This window comes from Artibeus jamaicensis, unplaced genomic scaffold (genome assembly GCF_021234435.1).
Source record: "Artibeus jamaicensis isolate MK-2021 breed Jamaican fruit bat unplaced genomic scaffold, CSHL_Jam_final scaffold_474, whole genome shotgun sequence".
NCBI lineage: Eukaryota > Metazoa > Chordata > Mammalia > Chiroptera > Phyllostomidae > Artibeus > Artibeus jamaicensis.
The window spans coordinates 5,611,174-5,635,240 of record NW_026522046.1 but is presented as its reverse complement, the minus strand read 5'-3'; the positions used below and the strand labels follow the sequence as shown (position 1 = coordinate 5,635,240).

The 24,067-nt window shown below is 36.8% G+C and overlaps 1 protein-coding gene across 3 annotated transcripts in view; it reads left to right on the top strand.

Moving 5' to 3' along the window:
* VPS8 (VPS8 subunit of CORVET complex) overlaps positions 1-24,067 on the top strand; it is a 250,078-nt gene that overhangs the window by 154,494 nt on the left and 71,517 nt on the right. For all 3 annotated transcript variants that reach the window (XM_053657638.1, XM_053657637.1, XM_053657639.1), the window contains exons 38-41: positions 1,135-1,238; positions 12,009-12,090; positions 12,430-12,512; positions 23,229-23,309. In XM_053657638.1, coding sequence (XP_053513613.1) covers positions 1,135-1,238; positions 12,009-12,090; positions 12,430-12,512; positions 23,229-23,309 — 350 coding nt within the window. The remainder of the gene's footprint in view (positions 1-1,134; positions 1,239-12,008; positions 12,091-12,429; positions 12,513-23,228; positions 23,310-24,067) is intronic.

Below are 24,067 nucleotides of genomic sequence, written 5' to 3'. Positions count from 1 at the left end.
GTAGGAGTTTGATAGGCCAACAGCAAGGAAAGGGCTTTGTAGGCTGAGGAAACATGAACGTCAAAGTGCCTGGCCAGCAGCCTCAGGGAGTAGGAATAATCTGGTCCTGTGAGAAGGGCACCGGCTGTGAGAAGATGAGCCAGAAAGTTTTCTATGTTTACTTACGGTCAGAGGTTTATTTACATTCTATTTTTAAAGTTAGAAATCTTTGCTGGTTTTCTTGGATGGGTTTTTGATGTGTTTGTACTTGTGCTTAAGAAAGCTTTATTGACAGTATTAAAAAGGGACGAGAGAGGCAAGATTTAAGTCAGAAGTTTAAGAGACTGTTACAATAGTGCAGTGAATTTGGTGATGAAGAGCTGCGCCAGGAGAAAAGTAGTGGGCATGTGAGTATGGAAGTAGAACTCACAAAATTGGCTTTTTATTTGGATGTGTGGGTGAACCAGAGGGAACCATAAAAATGATGGAAGATTTATAAACTGGTAGACTTAAAGATGATGGTTTCATTACCTTAGTTTGAAAATGTAGGGGTAAGAGTAGACTTAAAGTGAAAAAAATGTCTTGCGTTTTACACATAAAAAGTTCAAGGTGATTGCAGGATGTGAATGCAGACATAGATATCTTTCGAGTCTGTTGAAAATGCACCCTGTGTGTCATGAAAGGAATAGGGCTGGAGCTGTATATTTGAAAGTTATTAACAATGATATGAGAGTTATCATTTCAACCACAAAAGTTGAAATTATTGAAGAATGAAAAGGAAAAAGCCTAAAATAGTATCTTGGAGGAATACCCACATTTAAGATACAGAGGAAGAAATGATAGAGCAAGAAAAGTGAAAGATAATTGCTCTAATCGACACACAGGTGATGGCGATCTTCCATACCTAAAGCGTACTAAAATGCCAAGTTCGATGTGCTTTGTACACCCTGTGAATGTCAAGCATTAATATGAAAAACTGTTGGCATGAATCAGCTGTTTTTTAATTTACTAATTCTTAGTATCAGTTCTTTTGATGATTATATAATAGGAAAACTAAGGGTATACAGAGAAAAATATTTAATTTTTTACAGAAGCTATTGAGATGGTCAATATACAGATGATCTTAAATGATGTTAACAATTTCTCTGAGTCTAGATACCAAAGAGGATCCCTTGTTGAAGGATGTTGAAGATACCACATTGGAGACAATTGCCCTTTGCCAGAGAAATTCACATAATTTGAACCAGCAGCAGAGAGAGGTAGGAAAATGACTACGTAGGCATTTAAAAGTCCGTTCTGGTGTGAAACTAGGAATTAATTCTATTTCCATTGCCTTTCAGCCACATGAGTTCAGTTCAGCTGATTTTAATCACTGTTTAGTGGTCTCAGGAGTATGATTCCCAAAGTTACTATGGGGGAGTGCCAGGCCTCTTTGTTCTCACAAAAGGTTTTATATTCTTAGGTTTGGCCGTGTTGCAAAACTTAGTAAGTGTGTGAATACTAGATGTCCTTGTTCTGTTTGCACTGAGAAATTGTGTGTTCCGTTTTGGGGTATTGTGGATGTGTCATCATTTATCATCTCTTCCACTCCCCATGGACGAAAGAGAGCGTGAAGAACGGGAGGAAAACCCCCAGGGACACAAAGAAAGCTGGAAAAGGTCGAAGAAGGTTAAGGTAGAGTCGATCTCAACCTTGGCTGCACTGTAGAGCCACCTGGGGAGCTTTGAAAAATCTTCAGCACTCAGATTGTGCCCCAGATCAATTAAATTAAAGTCTGTGTGGCTGTGACCCAGTCACCAATATGTTTTAAAGCTTCCCACGTGATTCTCCCGTGCAGCCCAGGCTGGAAGCACTGCTGAAACAGATTCCAGCCTGCAAAAGAGAGAACTGAGAGCTGAAGGAGGAATAGTTGAGCACCTGTGCAGGTGGGAGTTATGGCAGCGAAGCAGAAACTAGGGGGATGAGATGTGACTTAACAGCTAAATTCTGCAGTGGTTTTACAAAGTAAAGTCGGCAGCAAAACTCCTGTGGTGCCTGCCCCTCTGGGCTGTGTGTAGCCTCTGACTTGATGTCCCCTGGCCTCTGTCTACTACCTGGTTTTCTGAAATGGAAAGCAGGTAAATGTTTCATGTATTGTTAGTCATATGTATTACAAAGGAAATAATAAACTTAGTATGTTTTCTGTTCTTATGAGATGGGTACATTTTTCCTTTGCATTTTTTTCAAGGATTTTTTAAGGTCACATATTTTGAAAACCCTTTAGAATATAAATTGTGTGTAACAAGGACATTTACATAATGTTATTTTTCTTTATTAGAAAACATTTTTGTGTGAAAGATACCTATCATTTAAAAAAATTTCTGCAACACAGAAAGTTACACAGAAGAATACTTTAAAAAATCACGTTGACCTGGCTGGTATGGCTCAGTTGGTTGGAACGTTGTCCCACAAACCAAAAGGTGGTGGATTTGATTCCTGGCCCGGGTACATTTCTAGGCTGCTGGTTCAGTCCCCAGTCGAGGAGCATGTGAGACAACCAGTTGATGTTTCTCTCTCACATCAGTGTTTTGTTCCTTCCCCCTCTCCTTCCCCTCTCTCTAAAAATTAATAAGCATGTCCTTGAGTGAGGATAAAAATAACAATAAAAAGTTACTTTGTGCCCATCCTGTCACACAGAAATAACCATCATTATCACTTGGTGAATACCATTCTAGGTATTTTTTCTGCCTAGGGTAACATAACTTTAGAAAAATTGGATCAATTAATGCTTTTAAAGCAAATTGATTGGATCAATCAATTTTGCTTTTAAAAATAAATGTAGACTCAATCTCTTTAGAAAAGTATATGTAAAACTGAGGAATTGCCAAATTTCAAATATTTCTTCTCTATACTGTCTCTTAAAAAATTTCACCAAAGTTTAAAAAAAGCTGAACTGTAATAGGTTGGACTCATTATTTAGGATTACATTTCAGTGTTTATAACAGCTGTGATTGCAAGCCAATGAGGAAATTGTGTGTACTCGTACTTCCTCTAACTTCTGTTCTCCAGCCCTCTTAATTTTAATTAGTTGTGTTATTTTACCCTACTGAGGTCCATAACACATTCTTTTTTGAATCCATAATTCCCATGGTGGTTCAATCTTTGTTCAAATGAACAGTGGGCTTTACAGAGTCCTTTTGCCAGGATTTTTTCATCCTAAGTTTTTATTTTCATATATTTGTGGTTAACTGGCTATATTTGGACATGGTTATATTTTCATAGAAAAACACAAAAGGGTGTAGTTGTTAAAGCTATGTTTATACATAATTAATACTAAGCCTTTTTTATTTTTCAACCCATCTCTCTATATTTTATATTCTCATGGAAATTTTAAGGAAAATTGACAATTATGTTTTATAAATAGAGCGATTCAGGTTCACATAAGCTGAAATATGGCCAGATTCCCACATATTAATGGTAGAATTATATATGAAATCCATGCCTCTAAAACTCTGGGGATTATTCTGACTGTATTTGAACTCTGTATTTCTTAATCAGAGACAGGAATAAGGCTTTCATTGATATGGCAAAAAGAAAATTAATTTTTTTGTCAAAAAGTATCTGAGTTGAAATTTGTTTAATAAAGATATTAGATGTTAGACTTCTTTCTATCTTTGAAATTTTCACTTCTCTAAAATTATAATTACACCATTTTCTGGCTGCATTTAAGAGAAGTCTGTTTATAAGGAAGTCTGTGTGTTTCTCCCTCTCTTAGGCACGCATACACCTCACGCCGCTCTCTACTTCCTCTGTCCCCTGGTTTCTGCTTTATTTCTGAACAAGTTCCACAACAACAAAAAATACTTGAATGTTGGTTTTTATGTAAATAGTGTTTTTGTGAAAATACTATTTTTTCTATATTTTTATTTGCTACTTAAAAATTTTTTTATTATTCTTAATTGTTGACACTATTATAGGTGTCCCTCATTTTCCTTCCCTTTCCCCCCCTCCACCCAGCCCCCCCAGCCTTCACCACATTGTTGTCTGTGTCCATGGGTCATGCATATATATGTATGTGTTCCTTGGCTCATCTCTTCCAGTCCCCCCCACCCACCCACCTGTTCTCTGACATCTGTCAGTCTGTTCCATGTGTCCATGCCTCTGGTTTTATTTTGTTCATTAGATTCCACATATGAGTGAGATCATATGGTATCTGTCTTTCTCTGACTGGCCTATTTCATTTAGCATAATGTTCTCCAGGTCCAACCGTGTTGTCGCAAAGGGTAAGCATTCCTTCTTTTTTACAGCTGTATAGTATTCTATTGTGTACATGTACCACAGCTTTTTTAATCCACTCACTTACTGTTGGGCACTTGGGCTGTTTCTAGATCTTGGTCTATTGTAAATAATGCTGCAATGAACATAGGGGTGCATATATTCTTTCTGATTGGTATTTTGGGATTCTTAGGAAACTAAGGAGCTGCACAGCAAAAGAAACCATCAACAAAATGAAAAGGGAGCCCAATGTATGGGGAGACATATTTGCCAATAATATATCTGATAAGGGATTAATTTCCAAAATATATAAAGAACTTACCCAACTCAACACCAAGAAGACAAATAATCTTATTAAAAATTGGTCAAAGGACATGATAGACACTTCTTCAAAAAGGACATACAAATTAGATATATGAAAATATGCTCAATATCACTAATCATCAGATAGATGCAAATTAAAACTACAATGAGGTGTCATCTCACAGCTGTCAGAATGGCCATCACTAAATCAACAAACAACTAGTGCTGGCGAGCATGTGGGAGAAAAGGGAACAGTAGTGCACTGTGGGTGGGAGTGCAGACTGGTGCAGCTACTGTGGAAGGCAGTGTGGGGTTTCCTCAAAAAATTAAAAATAGAACTGCCTTTTGACCCAATGGTCCTGCTTCTAGGAATGTATCCTAAGAATGTTGAAACACCAATGAGAAAGAATATAGACTGCTTTTATATAATGCCATACTTTATTTGGGGGATTTTAATAGTTGTTTTGTGTTGTTTCTCGTTGTTTTGTTTTGGAGAGAATGAGAACAAGAGTTATTGCCACTAGAAAAGTTGAAGTATCTAGAAGCTTGATAGTGAACTGCCTATAATAACTCTTTCTAAAAGTTTCTTCAGAAAATTTAATATTATGGAGTATTTTCTTAAAGTTTGACCACAGGAAGTTGGGACAACAGTCATTTCCCAGGTAGAATTTCTACCTGTCCTATCTTTGTATGTGTGTCTCTCTATGCTGCTACTCCAGAGTCTACTGATTAGATATAACAAGGAATATGGCTTTGTTATGAATATAACTCCCTGAAAAGAAAGCTATTTATTGTATAACAGGGGAAAGTAACTCACGTTTAGTTGTGTTGCTCAGAGGGTTAGGATTGTCACTTTCATGGATGGTTATTTTAGCCTGTGGGTTTTTAATTATTAAAGTTAACAATTTTAAGTACCAATATTAAAGAGCAAAAGAGGTAAAATATTTAAAAGGTGTTTACCAATATGTAGGGTTAGTGTGGAGATTTAATTGAAAAAGAAGAACTGTTCTGTTTAGGGCGTGAACACATCCCATGGCTATTAACTCTACAGCCATATTTCCCATGGTCCGCCACTTATAAATAAAGAGTAAAATAGCTTTTAAAGTGGCAATTCTTCTAAATTTTCTGGATTAAATAAGATAATTTATAAATAAAATTCTAAATATAATATAAAAACCAAAAAGTAAAACTTAGGTATGCCATACACAATTAAATTAAAAGACCATATGAAATACACAGAAATAAATGATGTGGTTGTAAAAACAAGATAAAATAGGGAAGTAAAAGGTGAGTTAAGTAAAAAGTAACAGTGCCCAACATAGTGGGAATAAATATCTTTTTTTTTGAGTATTTTCTTTTTTTTTTAATTTTATTTAGTTATTTTTCAAGTACAGTTTTTTGTCTATTTTTCCCATCCCAGCCTCCCCCGCCCCTTGCTCCCCACCTCCCTCCCATTTCCACCCCCCCTTAGTTCTCGTCCCTGTGTCCTTCCTATTTGTTCCTCCAAATCCCTCCCCCTTGTTCCCCTTAACTTCCCTTCCTTCTCCCCTCTGGTCACTATCCCCTTGTTCTCTATTTCAGTGTCTTTGTTTTTTGGGTTTTTTTTTTTTCTGCTTGCTTGTTTGTTTTGTTGTTTAGCTTCCTGTTAAAGGTGAGATCATATGGTATTTGTCTTTCAGCACCTGGCCTGTTTCACTCAGCATAATGCTTTCCAGTTCCATCCATGTTGTTGCAAATGGTAGTAGCTCCTTCTTTCTCTCTGCAGCATAGAATTCCATTGTGTATATGTACCACAATTTTTGGATCCATTCATTTACTGATGGGCACCTAGGTTGCTTCCAACTCTTGGCTATTGTAAATTGTGCTGCTATGAACATTGTGGTGCATAGGTTCTTTGATATTGATGTTTTAGGATTCTTAGGATATAATCCCAGCAGTGGAATTGCTGGGTCAAAAGGCAGGTCGATTTTTATTTTTCTGAGAAAAATCCATACTGTTTTCCATAATGGTTGTACCAGTCTGCACTCCCACCAACAGTGAACTAAGGACCCCTTTTCCCCACAACCCCTCCAACATTTGTTGTTTGTTGCTTTGTTTATGATGGCCATCCTGACTGGTGTAAAGTGGTATCTCATTGTGGTTTTAATTTGCATCTCTCTGATAGCTAATGATATTGAGCATCTCTTCATGTGTCTCTGAATGTTCTGTATGTCCTCCTTGGAGAAGTGTTTGTTCAAGTCCTTTTCCCATTTTCTAATTGGGTTGGGTGTCTTCTTAGAGTGGAGTCGTGTAAGTTCTTTGTATATTTTAGAGATTAAACCTTTGTCTGAGGTATCATTGGCAAATATGTTTTCCCATACAGTTGGTTGTCTTGCTAATTTAATACTGTTTTCTTTAGCCACGCAGAAGCTTTTTATTTTGATGAGATCCCATTTGTTTATTCTTTCCTTTACATTCCTTACTCTAGGGGACATATCAATAAAGAAGTTGCTATGTGAAATATCTGAGATTTTCTTGCCAATGTTCTCCTCTAGGACTTTAATGGTGTTATGACTTACATTTAAGTCTTTTATCCACCTTGAATTTATTTTGGTGTATGGTGTAAGTCTGTGCTCAAGTTTCATTTTTTTGCATGTAGCTGTCCAGTTCTCCCAACACCATTTGTTGAAGAGGCTATCTTTACTCCATTTTATGTTACTGCCCCCTTTGTCGAATATTAATTGACTGTAGAGAGTTGGGTTGATTTCTGGGCTCTCTGTTCTGTTCCATTGGTCTATGTGCCTGTTTTTATGCCAGTACCAGGCTGTTTTGATTACAGTGGCCTTGTAATACAGTTTGATATCAGGTATTGTGATCCCCCCTACTTTGTTCTTCTTTCTCAAAAGAACAGCTGCTATTCGAGCTCGTTTATGGTTCCATATAAATTTTCGAAGTGTTTGTTCTATGTCTGTGAAATATGCCATTGGTACTTTAATAGGTATTGCATTGAATCTGTATATTGCTTTGGGTAGTATGGACATTTTGATGATGTTAATTCTTCCAATCCATGAACAAGGTATATGTTTCCATTTGTTTGTGTCTTCCTTGATTTCGTTCTTCAGGGCTGCGTAGTTTTCTGCATACAGGTTTTTTACCTCCTTGGTTAGGTTTATTCCCAGATATTTTATTTTTCTTTTTGCTATATCAAATGGGATTTTTCTCTTTATTTCTGCTTCTGCTGATTCACTGTTGGTATACAAAAATGCCTTTGATTTCTGAATATTGACTTTGTAACCAGCTGTTTTGCCAAACTCATTAATTAGTTTGAGCAGTTTTTGGGTAGAGTCTATAAGATTTTCCATGTACACTATCATGTCATCTGCAAACAGTGACAGTTTTGCTTCCTCCTTTCCTATTTGGATGCCTTTTATTTCCTTTTCTTGCCTGATTGCTGTGGCTAAAACTTCCAATACTATATTGAATAGAAGTGGTGAAAGTGGACAACCTTGTCTTGTTCCTGATCTTAGTGGAAAAGCTTTTAGTTTTTTCCCATTGAGTATGATATTGGCTGTAGGTCTCTCATATATGGCCTTTATTATTTTGAGAAATGCTCCCTGTATTCCCACTTTGCTGAGTGTTTTTATCATAAATGGGTGTTGTACCTTATCGAAAGCTTTTTCCACATCTATTGATATGATCATGTGATTTTTGTCTTTGCTTTTGTTTATGTGATGTATTACATTTACTGATTTGCAAATATTGAACCATCCTTGCATTCCTGGGATGAATCCTAGTTGATCATGGTGTATGATCTTTTTGATATATTGTTGGATGCGATTTGCCAATATTTTGTTGAGGATTTTAGCATCTATGTTCATCAGCGATATTGGCCTGAAGTTTTCTTTCTTTGTTGTGTCTCTATCTGGTTTTGGAATTAGGATGATGCTGGCTTCATAAAAAGAATTTGGGAGTTTTCCATCCTTCTGAATTTTTTGAAATAGTCTGTGGAGAATAGGGGTTAGCTCTTCCTTAAATTCTTTGTAGAATTCTCCTGTGAAACCATCTGGTCCGGGGCTTTTGTGTGATGGGAGTTTTTTAATTACTGCTTCAATTTCTTTTGCTGTTATTGGTGTATTTAGATTTTCTGCTTCTTTTTCACTGAGTTTTGGAAGATTGTATTTTTCTAGAAATGTGTCCATTTCCCCTAGGTTTTCAAATTTCTTGGCATACAGTTCTTCATAGTAATTTCTTACAATCTCTTCTATTTCTGTGGTATCAGTTGTAATCTCTCCTTTTTCATTTCTGATTGTGTTTATTTGTGTCCTCTCTCTTCTTTTCTTGATGAGCCTACTTAAAAGCTTGTCTATTTTGTTTATCTTCTCAAAGAACCAACTCCTGGATTCATTGATCCTTAAAATTGTGCTTTTAGTTTCTATGTCATTTAATTCTGCTCTAATCTTGGTTATTTCCTTCCTTCTGCTTGCTCTGGGCTGTCTTTGTTGTTGTTCCTCAAGTTCTTGCAGGCGTAGGGTTAGGTTGTTTGTTTGAAATGTTTCTATATTCTTTAGGTAGGCCTGTATTGCTATAAACTTCCCTCTCAGGACTGCCTTTGCTGTGTCCCATAAGTTTTGGGTTGTTGTGCGATCATTTTCATTTGTTTCCAGAAATGTTTTGATTTCTTCCCTAATTTCATTCTTGACCCATTCGTTGTTTAATAGCATACCATTCAGTCTCCATGTTTTGGGGTGCTTTGGGTTTTTTTCTTTGGGGTTGGTTTCTAATTTCAGTCCCTTATGGTCAGAGAAGATGCTTGGTATGATTTCAATTTTCTTGAATTTGTTGAGGCTCGTTTTGTGTCCTATCATGTGGTCTATCTTTGAAAATGTTCCATGTGCATTTGAAAAGAATGTGTATTTAGCTTCTTTGGGATGAAGGGCTCTATATATATCAGTTAAGTCCATTTCATCTAGGGTGTTGTTTAATGCCCCAATATCTTTGTTGATAATTTGTTTGGAAGATCTGTCCATTTTTGATAGTGGGGTGTTCAAATCCCCTACTATGATTGTGTTGCTGTCAATATCTTTCTTGAAGTCCTCTAAGATTTTCTTGATATATTTGGGTGCCCCTATGTTTGGTGCATATATGTTTACAATGTTAATGTCTTCTTGGTGGATTCTTCCCTTGAGTATAATGAAATGACCTTCTGGGTCTCTCTTTATAGCCTTTTTTTTTGAAGTCTATTTTGTCTGATATGAGAATTGCTACCCCAGCTTTTTTTCTTGTCCGTTTGCTTGGAAAACTTGTTTCCAGCCTTTCACTTTTAGTCTGTGATGGTCTTTTGTCCTGAGGTGAGTCTCTTGTAGGCAGCATATGTGTGGGTCATGCTTTCTTATCCATTGAGCTATTCTGTGTCTTTTGATTGGAGAATTTAATCCATTTACGTTTAAGGTTATTATTGATAGGTACTTATTCATTGCCATTTTTGTACCTGTGTTCCTCTCTGTCTCCCTCTTATCCTTCCTTCCCTCAAAGCAGTCCTTTTAGTATTTCTTGTAGAGCTGGTTTGGTGGAGGCATATTCTTTTAGACTTCTTTTGTCTTGGAAGCTCTTTATTTGGCCATCTATCTTGATTGAGAGCCTTGCTGGGTAAAGTAGCCTTGGTTGTAGGCCTCTGGTTCTCATTACTTGAAATATTTCTTGCCATTCTCTTCTTGCTTGAAGTGTTTCCATTGAGAAGTCGGTAGCTAACCTTATTGGGGCTCCCTTGTATGTTATTTCTTTTTTCTCCCTTGCTGCCTTTAAGATTCTCTCTTTGTCTTGGAATTTTGCCATTTTGATGATGATGTGTCTTGAGGTGGGCCTCCTTGGGTTCCTCTTGGTTGGGACTCTCTGTGATTCCTGGATTTGTGAGACTTTTTCTCTTATCAAATTAGGGAAATTTTCTCTCATTACTCGTTCAAATACGTTTTCTATCCCTTGTTCTTCTTCTTCTCCTTCTGGTATTCCTATTATTCGGATATTATTACGTTTCATATTGTCTTGCATTTCTCTTAATCCCTCTTCATTCTTTCTGAGCCTCTTTTCATTTTCTTGCTCTTTCTGTGAGATGCTTTCTACCTTGTCCTCCAACTCACTAATCCTATCCTCCGCTTCATCTATCCTACTTTGGAAACTTTCTACTGTGTACTTCAATTCGGAAATTGTATTCTTCATTTCCTCTTGTCTCTTGCTGATGGTTTCCATTTCCTTTTTGATGTTGCTGTAGTTTGCAGAGAGATCATTATAGTTTTCCTGTAGTTTCTGGTAGCTCACTGTGAGCTCTTTGAACTTCGTAATAACCAGTGCTTTGAATTCACTGTCTGATAGTTGATCAGCGTCTATTTCATCTAACATTCTTTCTGAAGTTTCTGTTTTTTCTTTCATTTGGGGATTGTTTCTTTGTCTTCCCATTGTTTGAGACTCTTCTTGTTAGTCTCTGCTTCCAAAATTGATCTGTTCTGAAACACTGGTTTTATGGTGTAAACTTCTGTGGTATGTTCCTTGTGAAGTTCAGTGGTACAGACTCCTTGAAGTTTCTTGATGTTCTTCGTCTCCACCTACACTCACGCTGGTCCTCGCGCTGGTCTCTGCGTTGGTCGCCTACCACTGCTGAATGTCCCGGCTCTAGCAGGCGCCTCCTCAAGCACCCAAGCCCGTTACTAGGGCAGTGGCACAGAGGCTGGGAATGTCCTGGCTCCCGTATCTGGCTCTCTCTGCCGCCCAGGGCCGTCACAGGGGCTTGGAGTGTCCCGGTTTCCGTACCTGACTCCCCGGCGTCTAGTCCTGTCCCTATGGCAGTGGCACATAGGCTTTGAAAGTCCCAACTCCCATACCTGATTCCCCAGTGTCCAATCCCCTCGCTATGGCAGCAGCGGGAATAAATATCTTATGATGTGGCTGGAAATGTTCATTGAAATAATGTAAACTTCCACTTTTTGTTCTATGATGGTTAAGGAAATACAGAATATTGCTTCATGTAGAGGAAAAAATTTGTATAACTTTAATCATTTATCTTGCCTGACATAACTGAAGAGAGATGGGGAGGGCTGGCTGTAGAGGTTTCTCTGCTCTCTTCAGTGGTACATAGTGTTATTTAGACTTTGTCAGTGATGCATTTATACCAGAGTATATAATAACCTGGCAGAAGGCTCTTCCCTAACTCCTTTAAACCTAGCCCCTCCTGAGACACCAAAGACTGCAGTTCAAAAGTCTAAACTTACTTAACTTCAGCTTCCTTGTTTTCCCAGGGTGCATGCTAAAGATATCTGTTTTAGCTATGGGCCCTGCTTTTTATTATTGTTTTCCTTTTCCAGTCAAGTGTTCCATCTTTTTCTGATTTCCAACAAACGTATATAAGGAGTACATTTCAACCTGTGAAACACTATCCTGATGTGCTTTATTCTTAAAAATAACAGAGCACTTTTGTTTTTCTTTGTTTTGCTCTGGCATTATAGGCGCTCTGGTTTCCATTACTGGAGGCCATGATGGCTCCTCAGAAGCTGTCCAGTTCAGCTGCGCCCCCCCTACACTCCGAAGGTAAGACCGTCAGAGTCCATCTATACCATTACCCTATGTTTATCTACTAAAAACTAACGTTTTGATACCTTTCCAATGTCATATTCTTATCATATCTTAATGAAATTATATTGTAGTGTTGATTTCATCTTTCAGATTTAATGCTTCCCATGGCACCAGTTACATTATTTGTCTTGAATATTAGTAACTTTGCAATAGTCAACTTTAAAATACCAAACTGCCCTTGGTTAGCTAAATTTCTAGGATGCTATATGAATCCACTGTTTTCCACTGACTTGTAGGAAAAGTCAAAAACTCTTATTTTAAACTAACCAGAGTATCAACATTTTATTTCGACAGCTCTGAAGTCTTTGACCATGCAAGTTCTAAATAGCATGGCAGCGTTTATTGCTCTTCCATCAATCTTGCAAAGAATCTTACAGGTGAGTTAAGAGGGGAAAATTCACTGTTGATCGAGTTCAACTAACATTTAGTTATATATAAATATCAGCAAATTGGGCTAATGGTTAAATGTGTCTCAAGCATGTTGCAGCTAATTTTTGGCATGAGCTATACATCTAATTTATGACTCTCACTGGACACTTCCTAGGGCTCCAGTGGTATGAGTTTGCTTGGCACGTGCATGCAGCCTTCAGTGAGGGTATGCAGCCCTCGTGTGTTCAGTTACCCAGGGATTCAGGTGCTCAAGCTTCCTGTTGGTGTGCTAACTGGGAAAGAATTACTGTGATTTCAAGTTGCTTATACTTTTCAGATCAAAAAAAGAGAACCTAAAAATTATGTCAGTATGGGCATTTCTTAATCATTGGTTGTTACTTATGTTTTCTAACTCATCCTAAAACTTGATGTCCAAAACTCATTCCCTGCTCTAGATTCTAGTCGCTTTTGTATCTAGAGCTTTTGTAGGAAACATCATTCCAGCCTGTTTTCTCCAATAAAAAGTTCTGAACCTTTCCAACTTCACCAAAAGGAGAACACTAAAAATATATTAAGATATATTTTTAGAGAAATCTGTGAACATTCTTAGGGAAACAGCAAGAATTATCCTTAGAGTCCATTTTGCCTTCCTTTTACTTCTTGCCGTACAGACACACACACACACGCAGAAAATCAAACAGTAATATGATGCCATTGTTGTTCATAATTTTCCAATGATTTTTGTCCAATCAAGAATATCCTGTCAGCTCTCTTCTAAGTCTTTCCCAGCTCTTCCTCCCATCCAGTGTTAAGCATCTGGGCCTGTACAGACTGCTGCACTCTGTAGTCTCCCTTTGCATAGCACCTCATCATTCAGGATGTCTCTTTGCATGGACTGTCTCATCTGATCCTTGTCATGCGTTGAATAATTCTTTGATATGGACTGCTCCTCTTATATCCACTTTAAAATACATTAGTCATAAGGTTTTTAATCATAGATCAAGTAATATTTCCATAAGGCAGGAATACTTTAGTTCACCAAGTAGATTAGAAAAAAATGAAATCCTAAAGCCAAAAATGGCTTCTCTCTCAGTATATTCATTTTGTGTTATGTTGAGCTTGAACCACACTTTCTGATACATAAATTATAATAAATAAAAGTATAATTTTCCCTTGGCAAAAGCATATGTTTTTTATCCTATATTTTAAAATTTATATTTTTGAAGGCTTTCGATATTTGAAAATCTTCACTTTGAGTTATACTGGCAGTCCTTGTAATTGTATTCTTATTTTCTACCCTCAGTGGTTAACTCCCATCAATTAGGAGGGTATGCTAGTTCTTAAATTCTTTATTGCCCGTCTGTGATTACTGTAATAATAATGCTACCTTATATTTGTATAGAGATTTTTTTCAAGGTGCTTTCACAGATGCTATCTCATTCAAAGCTATCTCTTGAGGTAGGTAGGGCTGCTATAAAAATTTCTGTCGATGGAGGATGAAACTTGAGGATAGTCTCTTACCTCCTAATTTATCCTCTTTCTTATTATATCATGTAAGCTTTTTCATTTGTTTCAGTCCCTGGTCTTTTAGAGAGTTAATTTTTAGTTAGTTTATTAATTACACATTACCCTGGTTAGTCATTACCTATGTGGATGAAAGACAATTCTTGCCCTAAAGAGCTCTTATTAGACAAATAGAAAATGTTTTGATATAACTATTCATAGGGCTCTAATCAAACAGTAGTGACCACCTTTAAGAATTATGTGCTCTGAAGTCCATATAAGGTAATTGCCCTTTTACCTCTGTCCACTTCAGCCCTTGAGATTACAACAGGAACAGCCACATGAAGGCTTGACCCTGCTCCCTGGCTCCCCCTGATGGATTCAGGGTAGGCAGTCAGCCTAAGCAGGGCCAATCAGTGCACTTTACTGGATATTTTAGAACTGAATTTAAGAAAGACAAGTAAGTCTCCGTTCAGGTCTTTGGATTATATAAGGTACAATGTTCAGGAGCTGACAGTGACTACTTTTCCATCATATGAAGTAATCTAGTGAAGAACGTAATTAATCAACAGAGAAGGAGAAGAATGAAGCAGACACACAAAGAGCAGAGTAGATAAGATGCATGGAGAAGAGAGAAGATACAAGACAAGGACTCCAGACACTGGGGGAGGAGACAATGAAGAGAAAATCCTGATACATTTGAGTCCTTCATTGTAGGTCTTAAGGCCTTATTTGCATTCCTTTACTTGGATCCTTGAAACACCTCAGTACCTTTACAATAATTACCTGTTTTGAGTAAGTTAGAATGAGTTGGGTCTCTGAATACACATTGCCAAAGGAGTCCCAATATAAGTATATATTTGAAACAGATGGGAGAATTTGGAAAGATTTCCTGGGGGAGATGTCTGAAATGAATCTTAAAGAGTCTAAAGGAATCAGGGTACAAAGGGAATAGGACTTTTCTAAGCATAGTGAACTATATATACTAAGAATTTGAGGTAAAACATGATACATATGGGTAGTTGTGTTTAAATATTGGGTTAGCCAAAAAGTCTGTTTCGTTTTTTTTTAAATAAAATAAAAGACACATTTTTTACTTTCACCAATTACTTTACTTATTTGGGTATTTTGAGTATGTCAGCTGTCTCCCACTCAGATGATTTTTCTCAGTGTCTCCATGTGATCACTATCATCTTCAACTGGTCTACCCCACTGGGGAGCATTGTCCCAAGAGACATCTCCAGCACGAAACTTCGCAAATCACCTTTGACACATTCGATCAGTCACAGCACCTCCCCCATACACTGCACAAATCCTTTTTTTGCATTTCAGTTGCATTTTTACCTTTCTTGAAATAATAAAGCATAACATGTCAAAAATGTTGTGTATTTTCTTTCATCTTCACTATTAATATGGCTATACAAAAGTTCACCAATTTTGATGTTTTTTAAATGCACGATTTTATGACAGCTGTCACAATACAGTCTAACAAAATTTTTTCAAATGAAGTTAAAGAAAACTAAGTGCTACTAGGGCCATCTTACAGAAAAAAACAAACGAACTTTTTGGCCAACCCAATATTCTTGGTACATAGGACAAGAATAAAGATGAGTCCGGGAGCTAACATTTGATAGACAGGCAGGGAATGTGCCTTTAATTTCCTTGTGAACTGTTGTAAGGACTGTGGATTTTAAATGAAGGAACAATGGAATGAGATTTTTCTTTAAAAAGATTGCTCAGCTCATGTTATGCAGAATAAATTGGAAGGGATTGAGGCTGAAGTCACAGAGATACCAAGAATAAAATAGGTACTCAAAGCTTTTTAATTGAGTTACATAGAATGGATAGTAGAAAATGAATTTGGAAATTAATTAGTGGATAGAATCCACCTGAATTTTGAGGTTTTAGATATAGGGCAGAAGTGTCAAACTCATTTTCACTGGGGACCACGTCAGCCTCGCAGTTGCCTTCAAAGGGCCAAATGTAATTTTAGGACTGTATACATGTAACTACTCTTTAACAGTTAAGCAAGAGCTCAGCACTGCTGCTGGGTAGAAACAAGGTGCTGGATTAGATAAAACAAGGTGAAAGGCTGGATTCCGCTTGTGGGCCTTGTGTTTGCCACCTGTGGTGTAGGGGAATACAAGAAGAACCCAGGTGATCCCCTGATATCAATTTCACATGGCAGACAATGAGGAGGGGGTGGAATACAAGACTGGAATTTATAGGAAGAGGTAAGAAGTAGATATATGGTCTTGGGAATCATCCACAAAGAAGTGGTAGTTAAATTCTTGAAACTTGATGAACTTTAGGAGGAAGTGAGTTAGCGAGAAAAGAAGGCCAACAATGGAGTTCTAGAAATAGTCTGAGAATCAGAATAGTTTTATTTCCTATTAATATAGAAGGACCTTGGAGATAAGATTATACTTTGCCTGGTACTCTACCACCATAACCTAGCCCAGAGGCACATGACATATAATAGCTACTCAATAAATATTTCTAGAGTAAATAGAAGTCAAGGATGGAGGTATACCACTTCTGGCCAAGATGGAGTAACAGAGACTGGATTTACCTTCCTGCTTGAAACAAACAAAAAATATATGAAATAGTTTTCAAAAAACTGGATATCAGGCAATAAACAATAGTGATTCCTAAGAGACAGGAAATAAACAAGGTGAGCCCTGTTTGCTGCAGCTTAATGTTTTGAGTTTCCAGGCAGTAGTTTGGGAAGGAGGATCCTGAGCAGTTTCCAGCACACTCATTGATTTAAGGAGATTAAGCTGAAAGTCAAGAGAGACCAAGGTGACCAGAGTTTGCAGGGCAGGTACCAAGAGAGAATACTGGAGATGTGCAGAAAGATGCTCCAAACATGACTGGAGGAAACTACCTAAGCCAAGGGGAGAACCACCTGAGAGGACTGGGGGGACTAGCACTCGTGGTCACACAGGGCCAACAACAGGGTTTTTCCCACCAGTGAATACCAGAAGATTTCATATTTCACAGACCACTGGGAAAGGTCCGCAGCGGTACTCAACAGTGGAAAACAGCCCTAGGTTAAACATAGCTCCAGTCATGCTTTACAGATCTTAAAAGCAAGACCTGAAAAGATTAAATTGTTTTCACATATAATTGAACTGCATCCCCAAAAGAGCTTAGAAATACTTTCAGGAATACAAAAATATTCAGGTCCCAGCAGTGTAAAATTTACAGTGTATAACATGGAATCAAAACATAAAAAGTATGCAAAGAAGTTAGAAAATGAAACCCAGATATGACATGGATATTAAAATTAGCAACTAAGAATACCAAAACAAACAAACAAAAAAAGGATAGTGAATTTGAAGACATTATAATACAGACTATCCAGAGTGAAACATTTTAGAGTAAAAAGAATCAGAAAAAAATGAACCACAGCATCAGCTCTGGAACAGTCAGCTGTGGGACACTTTCACGTCCAAAATATGTGTCCTAGGGGTACTCAAAAGGGAGTCAGAGCAGAAAAAACATTTGAATAAATATTATCTGAAAATTTTCCAAATTTATTGAGAACTATTAGTACACAGATAAATAACCCCCAAATCAGAAAACATTATGAAAACTATAAGGCATATCAAAATTCCTCAAAATCAATGATTAACAGAAAAGCTTAAAAGTAACCAGAGTAAAAAAGGAGTCAGAGGAACAGAAATAAGGACAACAGCAGATTTCTACTGAACACTTTTAACTACTTTGACCTAGTTGAGATTTATATATCGATTAGAGCAGCAGAATACACATTGTTCTCAAGAATTTGTGAAACAGTTACCAAGATAGACCATATTCTGAGCTACAAAGCAATACATCCAGTGTTTCAGATTTTAACCATCTTAATGTTTGCAGTTGCATTGTTTTAATTTGCAGTGCCCTAACGAATAATGACATTGAGAATCTTTTCATGTGCTCATTTGCCATCTGTATATCTCCATTGGGAAGGTGTCTGTCTAGTTCTTTTGACCACTTCTTAGTTGGGTTGTTTTGTTGTTTGTTGTTGTTGAATTTTAAGAGTTGTTTGTATGTTCTTCATGCAAATCCTTCATCAGATATGTGTTTGAAAATACTTTCTCCCAGCTGTCTTCATTCTCTCAACCATGTCTTTCACAAAGCAGAAGTTTTTAAATTTTAATTAAGTCCAACTTTTCTCATTTTTTCTTTCATGGATTGTGCATTTGGTATTGTATCTAAAAACTCACCACTAAACCCAAGGTCACCTGGACTTTTTTCCCCACGTTATTTTCTAGAAGCTTTTGCACTTTACATTTTATGTCTATGATTCATTTTGAGTTAATTTTTATGAAAAGTGTAATGCCAGTGTGTAGAATCATTTTCTGCATTTGGACGTCCTGTTATTCCAACACCATTCATTGAAAACACACTATTTCTTTCTCCGTTGAATTGCCTTTATTCAGTTGACTGTATTTAAGGGGGTCTATTTCTGGGAGCCGTGCTCTTCTGCACTGACCTATTCGTCTGATCTTTCACCAGCACCACAGTCATTATCACTGTAGCTTCATAGTACATTTTGAAGTCAGGTAGTGTCCTCTGACTTTGTCATTCTTCAGTGTTATGTTGACTATTTGGGGTCTTTTTCCTCTTTCCATATAGTAACTCGCTGACGTTTCAATTGAGATCGTTTTGTCTGGTTTTGGTATTAGGGTAACACTGGCTTCATAGAATGAGCAAGGAAGTGTTTCCTCTGCTTCTATTTTTGGAACAGATTGTAGAGTGTTTATACAATTTCATCTTTAAATGTTTGGTAGAATAAACCAGCAAAACCATCTGGGTCTGGAGTCTTCTGTTTCAGAAAGCTATTATTTATCAATGCAGTTCTGTCCAGAGATATAGATCTATTCAGATGATCTATTTCTTTTTTTAATTCATTTCTTTTTGTATAAGTTTTTGTAGACGGTCTTTCAAATAACTGACCCATTTCATTTAAGTTGCCAGATGCTTCAACCAGGAAGTTTTATGTACTTAAGTGTTTTTTTTAATCTTCCCCCTTGTCATCTTTCTTATCAGTTCCAGAATTTAAACCACTGTAAAACTGCTCCACTAGAATATTTCCTGTTCCAGCACAGTGCCTAGAACATACCACATTTTGCCATGTATAATGCATACTTTTTTAACCAAATTTTTTAGGGAAAATAAGGATGCACATTTAGGTACATGGGTAGTACCTAAAATACCTTATATCTATTCTTGTGTTTTGGAATTATTTGTTATATAAAATGTTTGTACCATAATATGTTCAGAAATAAATACTAAAATTCTTTTATAATACAACAAAAAGTATCTACATATAAATAAATAAATGAATTTAAAAATTTAAATGAAAGATTTTTTTTCCTGAAAGTTTGGGCCAGAACTGTGGGTGCACATTATATGTGGCAGAATACAGTATATAGTCAATAAATATTAGTGGCTCCATCACCTAATGTCCTTGATAGTTCTCAGCAGTTTATAAATGTACTTTATTTCCTTTGTTCTCTGTGTCCATTAAGCTGGGGGAAGTAGCAGTATTCTCCTGTTTCTCAAGAGGAAAGTGCCTTAGTTTACTCACTTACTGAGCGTACATGACTGGAATATTACCCCAGGTTTTCTGACTCCAAATGTTAGATCTTTTCTAACACCAACCCTAGTGTTTCCCAAACCCACCTGACTTTATTTAGGTGACCCAGGGAGAAATAGGAGTAACAGTTATTTAGATGCACAGTTGCTCAGATATTCATAGTATTTTTTTCAGAAGATATGTTCATGTGATAAGAGGTCCTCAAAGATCTACTTGACCTCTAAGTGTTCATTAAGGCTGATGCCTGGCACCCGAATTGTACAGATTTCTTTCATGAAAATTGGATGATAAGTTAGTGAGTGTTTATAAGGGGCTGTATTTATTTTATTTACATTGTCTACTCTGCTTGCTTTTATCGATCTTCACTCTGGCAAAAGTGATCCCTGTCTCTGACAAGCTCTTTGTGGCTGTCTTACTGAGGGGGTTCAAGCAAACAGATGATTTATGTGCTAACCTGCTGAGGACATTCATATTTTAAAGTAGTGCTTGATTAGTAAAAATTTTAATTGTAAAACAAACCACATATATCATACAGTGGGTACCAAAAAACAATAAGGGCAATAGTAGTCATCACCTGTTTCTCTAATGTGTTTTTTAAACAAGACTAGTTTATGTAAAGTACCCATGTCTGTTCTTTTGTAGTTTACAAAAAAAGTTAAAGAAAAATCTTAGTAGTTATTTATTGCTGAAGAATCTAGCTGACATCTTTGGGAAATAATTTGAAAAGCTAGTGGGTTGTTTGCTTGCTGTGCACTAAGCTTTGAGTTCTCTTTTGCATTCTATAATTTATGTGTTGTCTCAGCATGAGGTAATTTTCATGATTTTGCCTTTAAATTATGCATATTAAAATGAAATGTACTGATATAAATGTAGACATGACATATAAAAGATTTCTTCTTTTTTACCAGAATTTAACCTTTTAAAGACCTCTCTATTCTCTATGCAAGAGCTATATTAGTGCATTGGATATGCATATTATAGTAGATATTATCATGGTTTTTTATAAGAAGGTATTAAACTGCTTATTGATACTTTGAGAAATAAGTGCATTTATTAAGAGCTTCACCAAAAGCATAATCGAGTATAAGTTCAGAAGTTTTAACATGGATATTTTTTTTCTGGTTGCAATCTTTTTATTTTTAATTTATTTAATTGTTGTTCAAGTACAGTTTTCTGTTCTTTACTCCCATCTCAGCTCCCCCTCCAGTGCTCCCCACCTCTCTCCCATATCCACCCCCCTTAGTTGTTGTCCATGTGTCCTTTATACTAGTTCCTGTAAATCCTTCCCCTTTTTCCCCTGAAATTCCCTCCCCTCTCCCCTCTGGTCACTGTCCCCTTGTTCTCTATTTCAGTGTCTTTGTTTTTATTTTGCTTGCTTGTTTGTTTTGTTGTTTAGCTTCCTGTTAAAGGTGATGGATTTTCTTTTTATGCAAAGAAAATTAATGGAAAAATTTGTCTGGTGGGTGTATGGCCTGAATTGTGTTTCTAGTGAAGAGTTAGTCTGAAATATCTATAGTCTTGCTTTTTACAAATGGCCTGTACGTTTGACAGGTATCTTCAGCTTAGTGATGCAGTCTCTAGCTGTGATACAGAACATCTCCCCACTAAACTGAAATGACCTGTTCAAGCCCAAACTCATAAACTTGTTCAGTAGTACACAAACGTATACCTATTCTCTACCTTTCATCTCCATTGGCATCAGAGACCAGGACCTATGGTAGACCATCTTGTGCCACTCTAGAACAACGGAAAATGCTGAAAACCAATCTTAGTTATAAACCGCAACCACCCAGTCTTCCAAGAGCCATCATCGGAGCCTAGAAGAGAAAAAGCAGCAAATCCTAAGACTATATTGTACAAGAGCAGGAAGACAAAGTTTCTTCTCACATTTCTGAGCCTTCTAAGTTTTCCTGCTTAACTGCTTTTTTTTTTTCTTTCTTAACATCTGAATTCACAGTTACTCTTATTGCACCAAGATTTGAAGAACTTCTACTCCCTAAGAAATAAGCAGAAATGTTACCTATACCTTGCTGCAAATGTTGGTTTGTTGTTTAGTTATCCGTATCGGTTACCCATGTTATCCAGCAGACACTACTTTATTAGTTCACGTGTCAGTCCTGGGGAGAGCAGTATTGTGTGTTAATTAAAACTGTGGTTTCTAAAGGACCTAGATTTAAATCCCAGTTTATCTGTTTAACGGTTTCATCTTAGAGAATTTTACTTAACCTCTCTGAGCCTGAATATCTTCATTTATAAATGTTCTGGAGGGGATTTAGCGATGTGGTGCATAGCAAGAATTTAGCATTGTACTTGCGTTTGCTGTCCACTCACTAAATAGCAGCTACTTGTATCATTACTGTTTAGTTGGATTCTCCTGTTTAGCATGGAAGGGTCACTGATGTCATACATGATCTCAGAGTGAAGTAGTAGACTTGATATACTCATTTATTAGCAAAAAATGTTGTTATTATAATTCCCAGCCGAGCCTAAAATGCAGAAAAATGAGCACACAAATATGCTGATGGAGATAAAAATTGCATAATACAACTTTTAGGAAGAGCAATTAGGAAGTATATGTAAGTATCCATAAAAATGCTCTTTGAGTCAGAAATTCCCTTTCTAGAAATCTTCTCTAAAGAAGGCAATTTAGACCAAAATTTGTAGCCACTAGCATTTGAGAATAGTGCGAAGGATTTGGGGCGGGGCTGGGAGGTGGGGAGGCAAATGAATGTCCAACAGCAGAGAATGGTGGGAGAACATACAGTATTGATACACAGTGCATACTCTGTAGCTATCATGAATATTTGATGATATGGGAAACTGCTCACAATATACTGTTGAGTAAAAAATAAATTAATAAAAGTATTATGTGAAATACTCAGCTTTGTACACCAAGAAATACATTCCTTTTTCTTTTCCTTTCTCTCATTCCCCAGAAACAAAACTGAAAGACTATACATCAAAAATATCAAATGTGTTTATCTCTAGGTAGCTGGATTTCATTTTTTTTCTTTATTTTTGTACAGTTTAGTGTTTTCCAAATTGTATATAACAAGCAAATTACTTGGCAAATCTTGTATGAAAAGCAGGGGAGGGAGGATTGGGTGTTTGGGTACCTGTTGTTTATTAGTAGTGGCTTTATTGAAAAAAAGCTTTGAAAAATTTATTCATAAATTGATCTCCTAAATTGAAGCCTTGTCTCCTAAACCGAAGCAATTTAGTTGGTTTAGGCTAAGAGGTGGTCAAATGTGGGTCTCAGAAGGAATTGTTATGATAGATTCTGAGTATTTGCAAGTACATTGGTTTTGATGTAGCAGATAAATAAGAGCTTAAAGAGTGAGAGGAAGCTTCTTGAAGAAACAAAACAGAGTGAAATTTAACAGTCTTGCAAAGAAGACTGTTAAGGAAAGGGCTTGGACCATTTAAATTTTATTTATTTTTTCCAAAATATTTGTGATGGCCAGAGGGAAACTGATGTACATTTCCAGTGGAAGGTTAATGAATATTTTGTGACTGTAGAAGAATACTTAGGAGCAGTTGGCTTTTTCAGATAACTTATATCTTAAAGTGATTTTAAAATACTAAAAACAGAATTATAATTTCTACAACTTTTTAGGATCCAGTTTATGGAAAAGGAAAACTTGGAGAAATCCAGGGACTTATTCTGGGAATGTTGGACACCTTTAACTATGAACAAGTAAGCTATTTTTTTAAAAAAAACAAAACCTTCTTACATCCTCATCCAAGGACATGCTTATTGATATTAGAGAGAGGGAAAGGCTGGGAGAAAGACAGAGAGAGAAACACTGATGCGAGAGAGAAACATCAGCTGGTTACCTCTCGGAGGCATTTGGGCATGATAGATACACTGCCTGCTTTTTTAATACTCAGAGAGAAGAAAAAGAAACATTTGGGTGACAGAGCTTTTTCTTAGGATGTAAAAACAGCAGTTTTGCTCAACATAGTGCCATGAAGCCAGTACCCTGGCAAGCACAGACTGCACGTCAGCAGAAGGAAAGCTGGGCGCAAGGCAGACAATTTTTGTGAACTTCAGAACTTTGGAAGATGAGGAAAAGATGGGGTTGATTAGAAAGAATTATGTATAATTCTAACAGGCCATTAGAACTAACAGTTCTGCATTACAAATAAAGCGAAGGGGCTAGGCTGTGTAGCAGGGAGGATGGTCAGTTTATTTGACAGAGAAGAGCTCAACTGTACATCTAAATGATACGGTATGTATGAATGTTGAGAATTAGTTACAGTGTGAACACAATACTGTATAAGCACTTAGAGCCTTAAAAGCGACTTAATGTGATAGCTGTGAAAATGTCTTTATGTGACTTAATGGCAGATGTCACAGTCTTGAGCAGATTCAAATGACCTGTAAATGCTGATCAGGAAAATGTGATCTCTCTGCCCGAGGGAGGTGAAAACCGAGTAACGGCCATTAGCTTT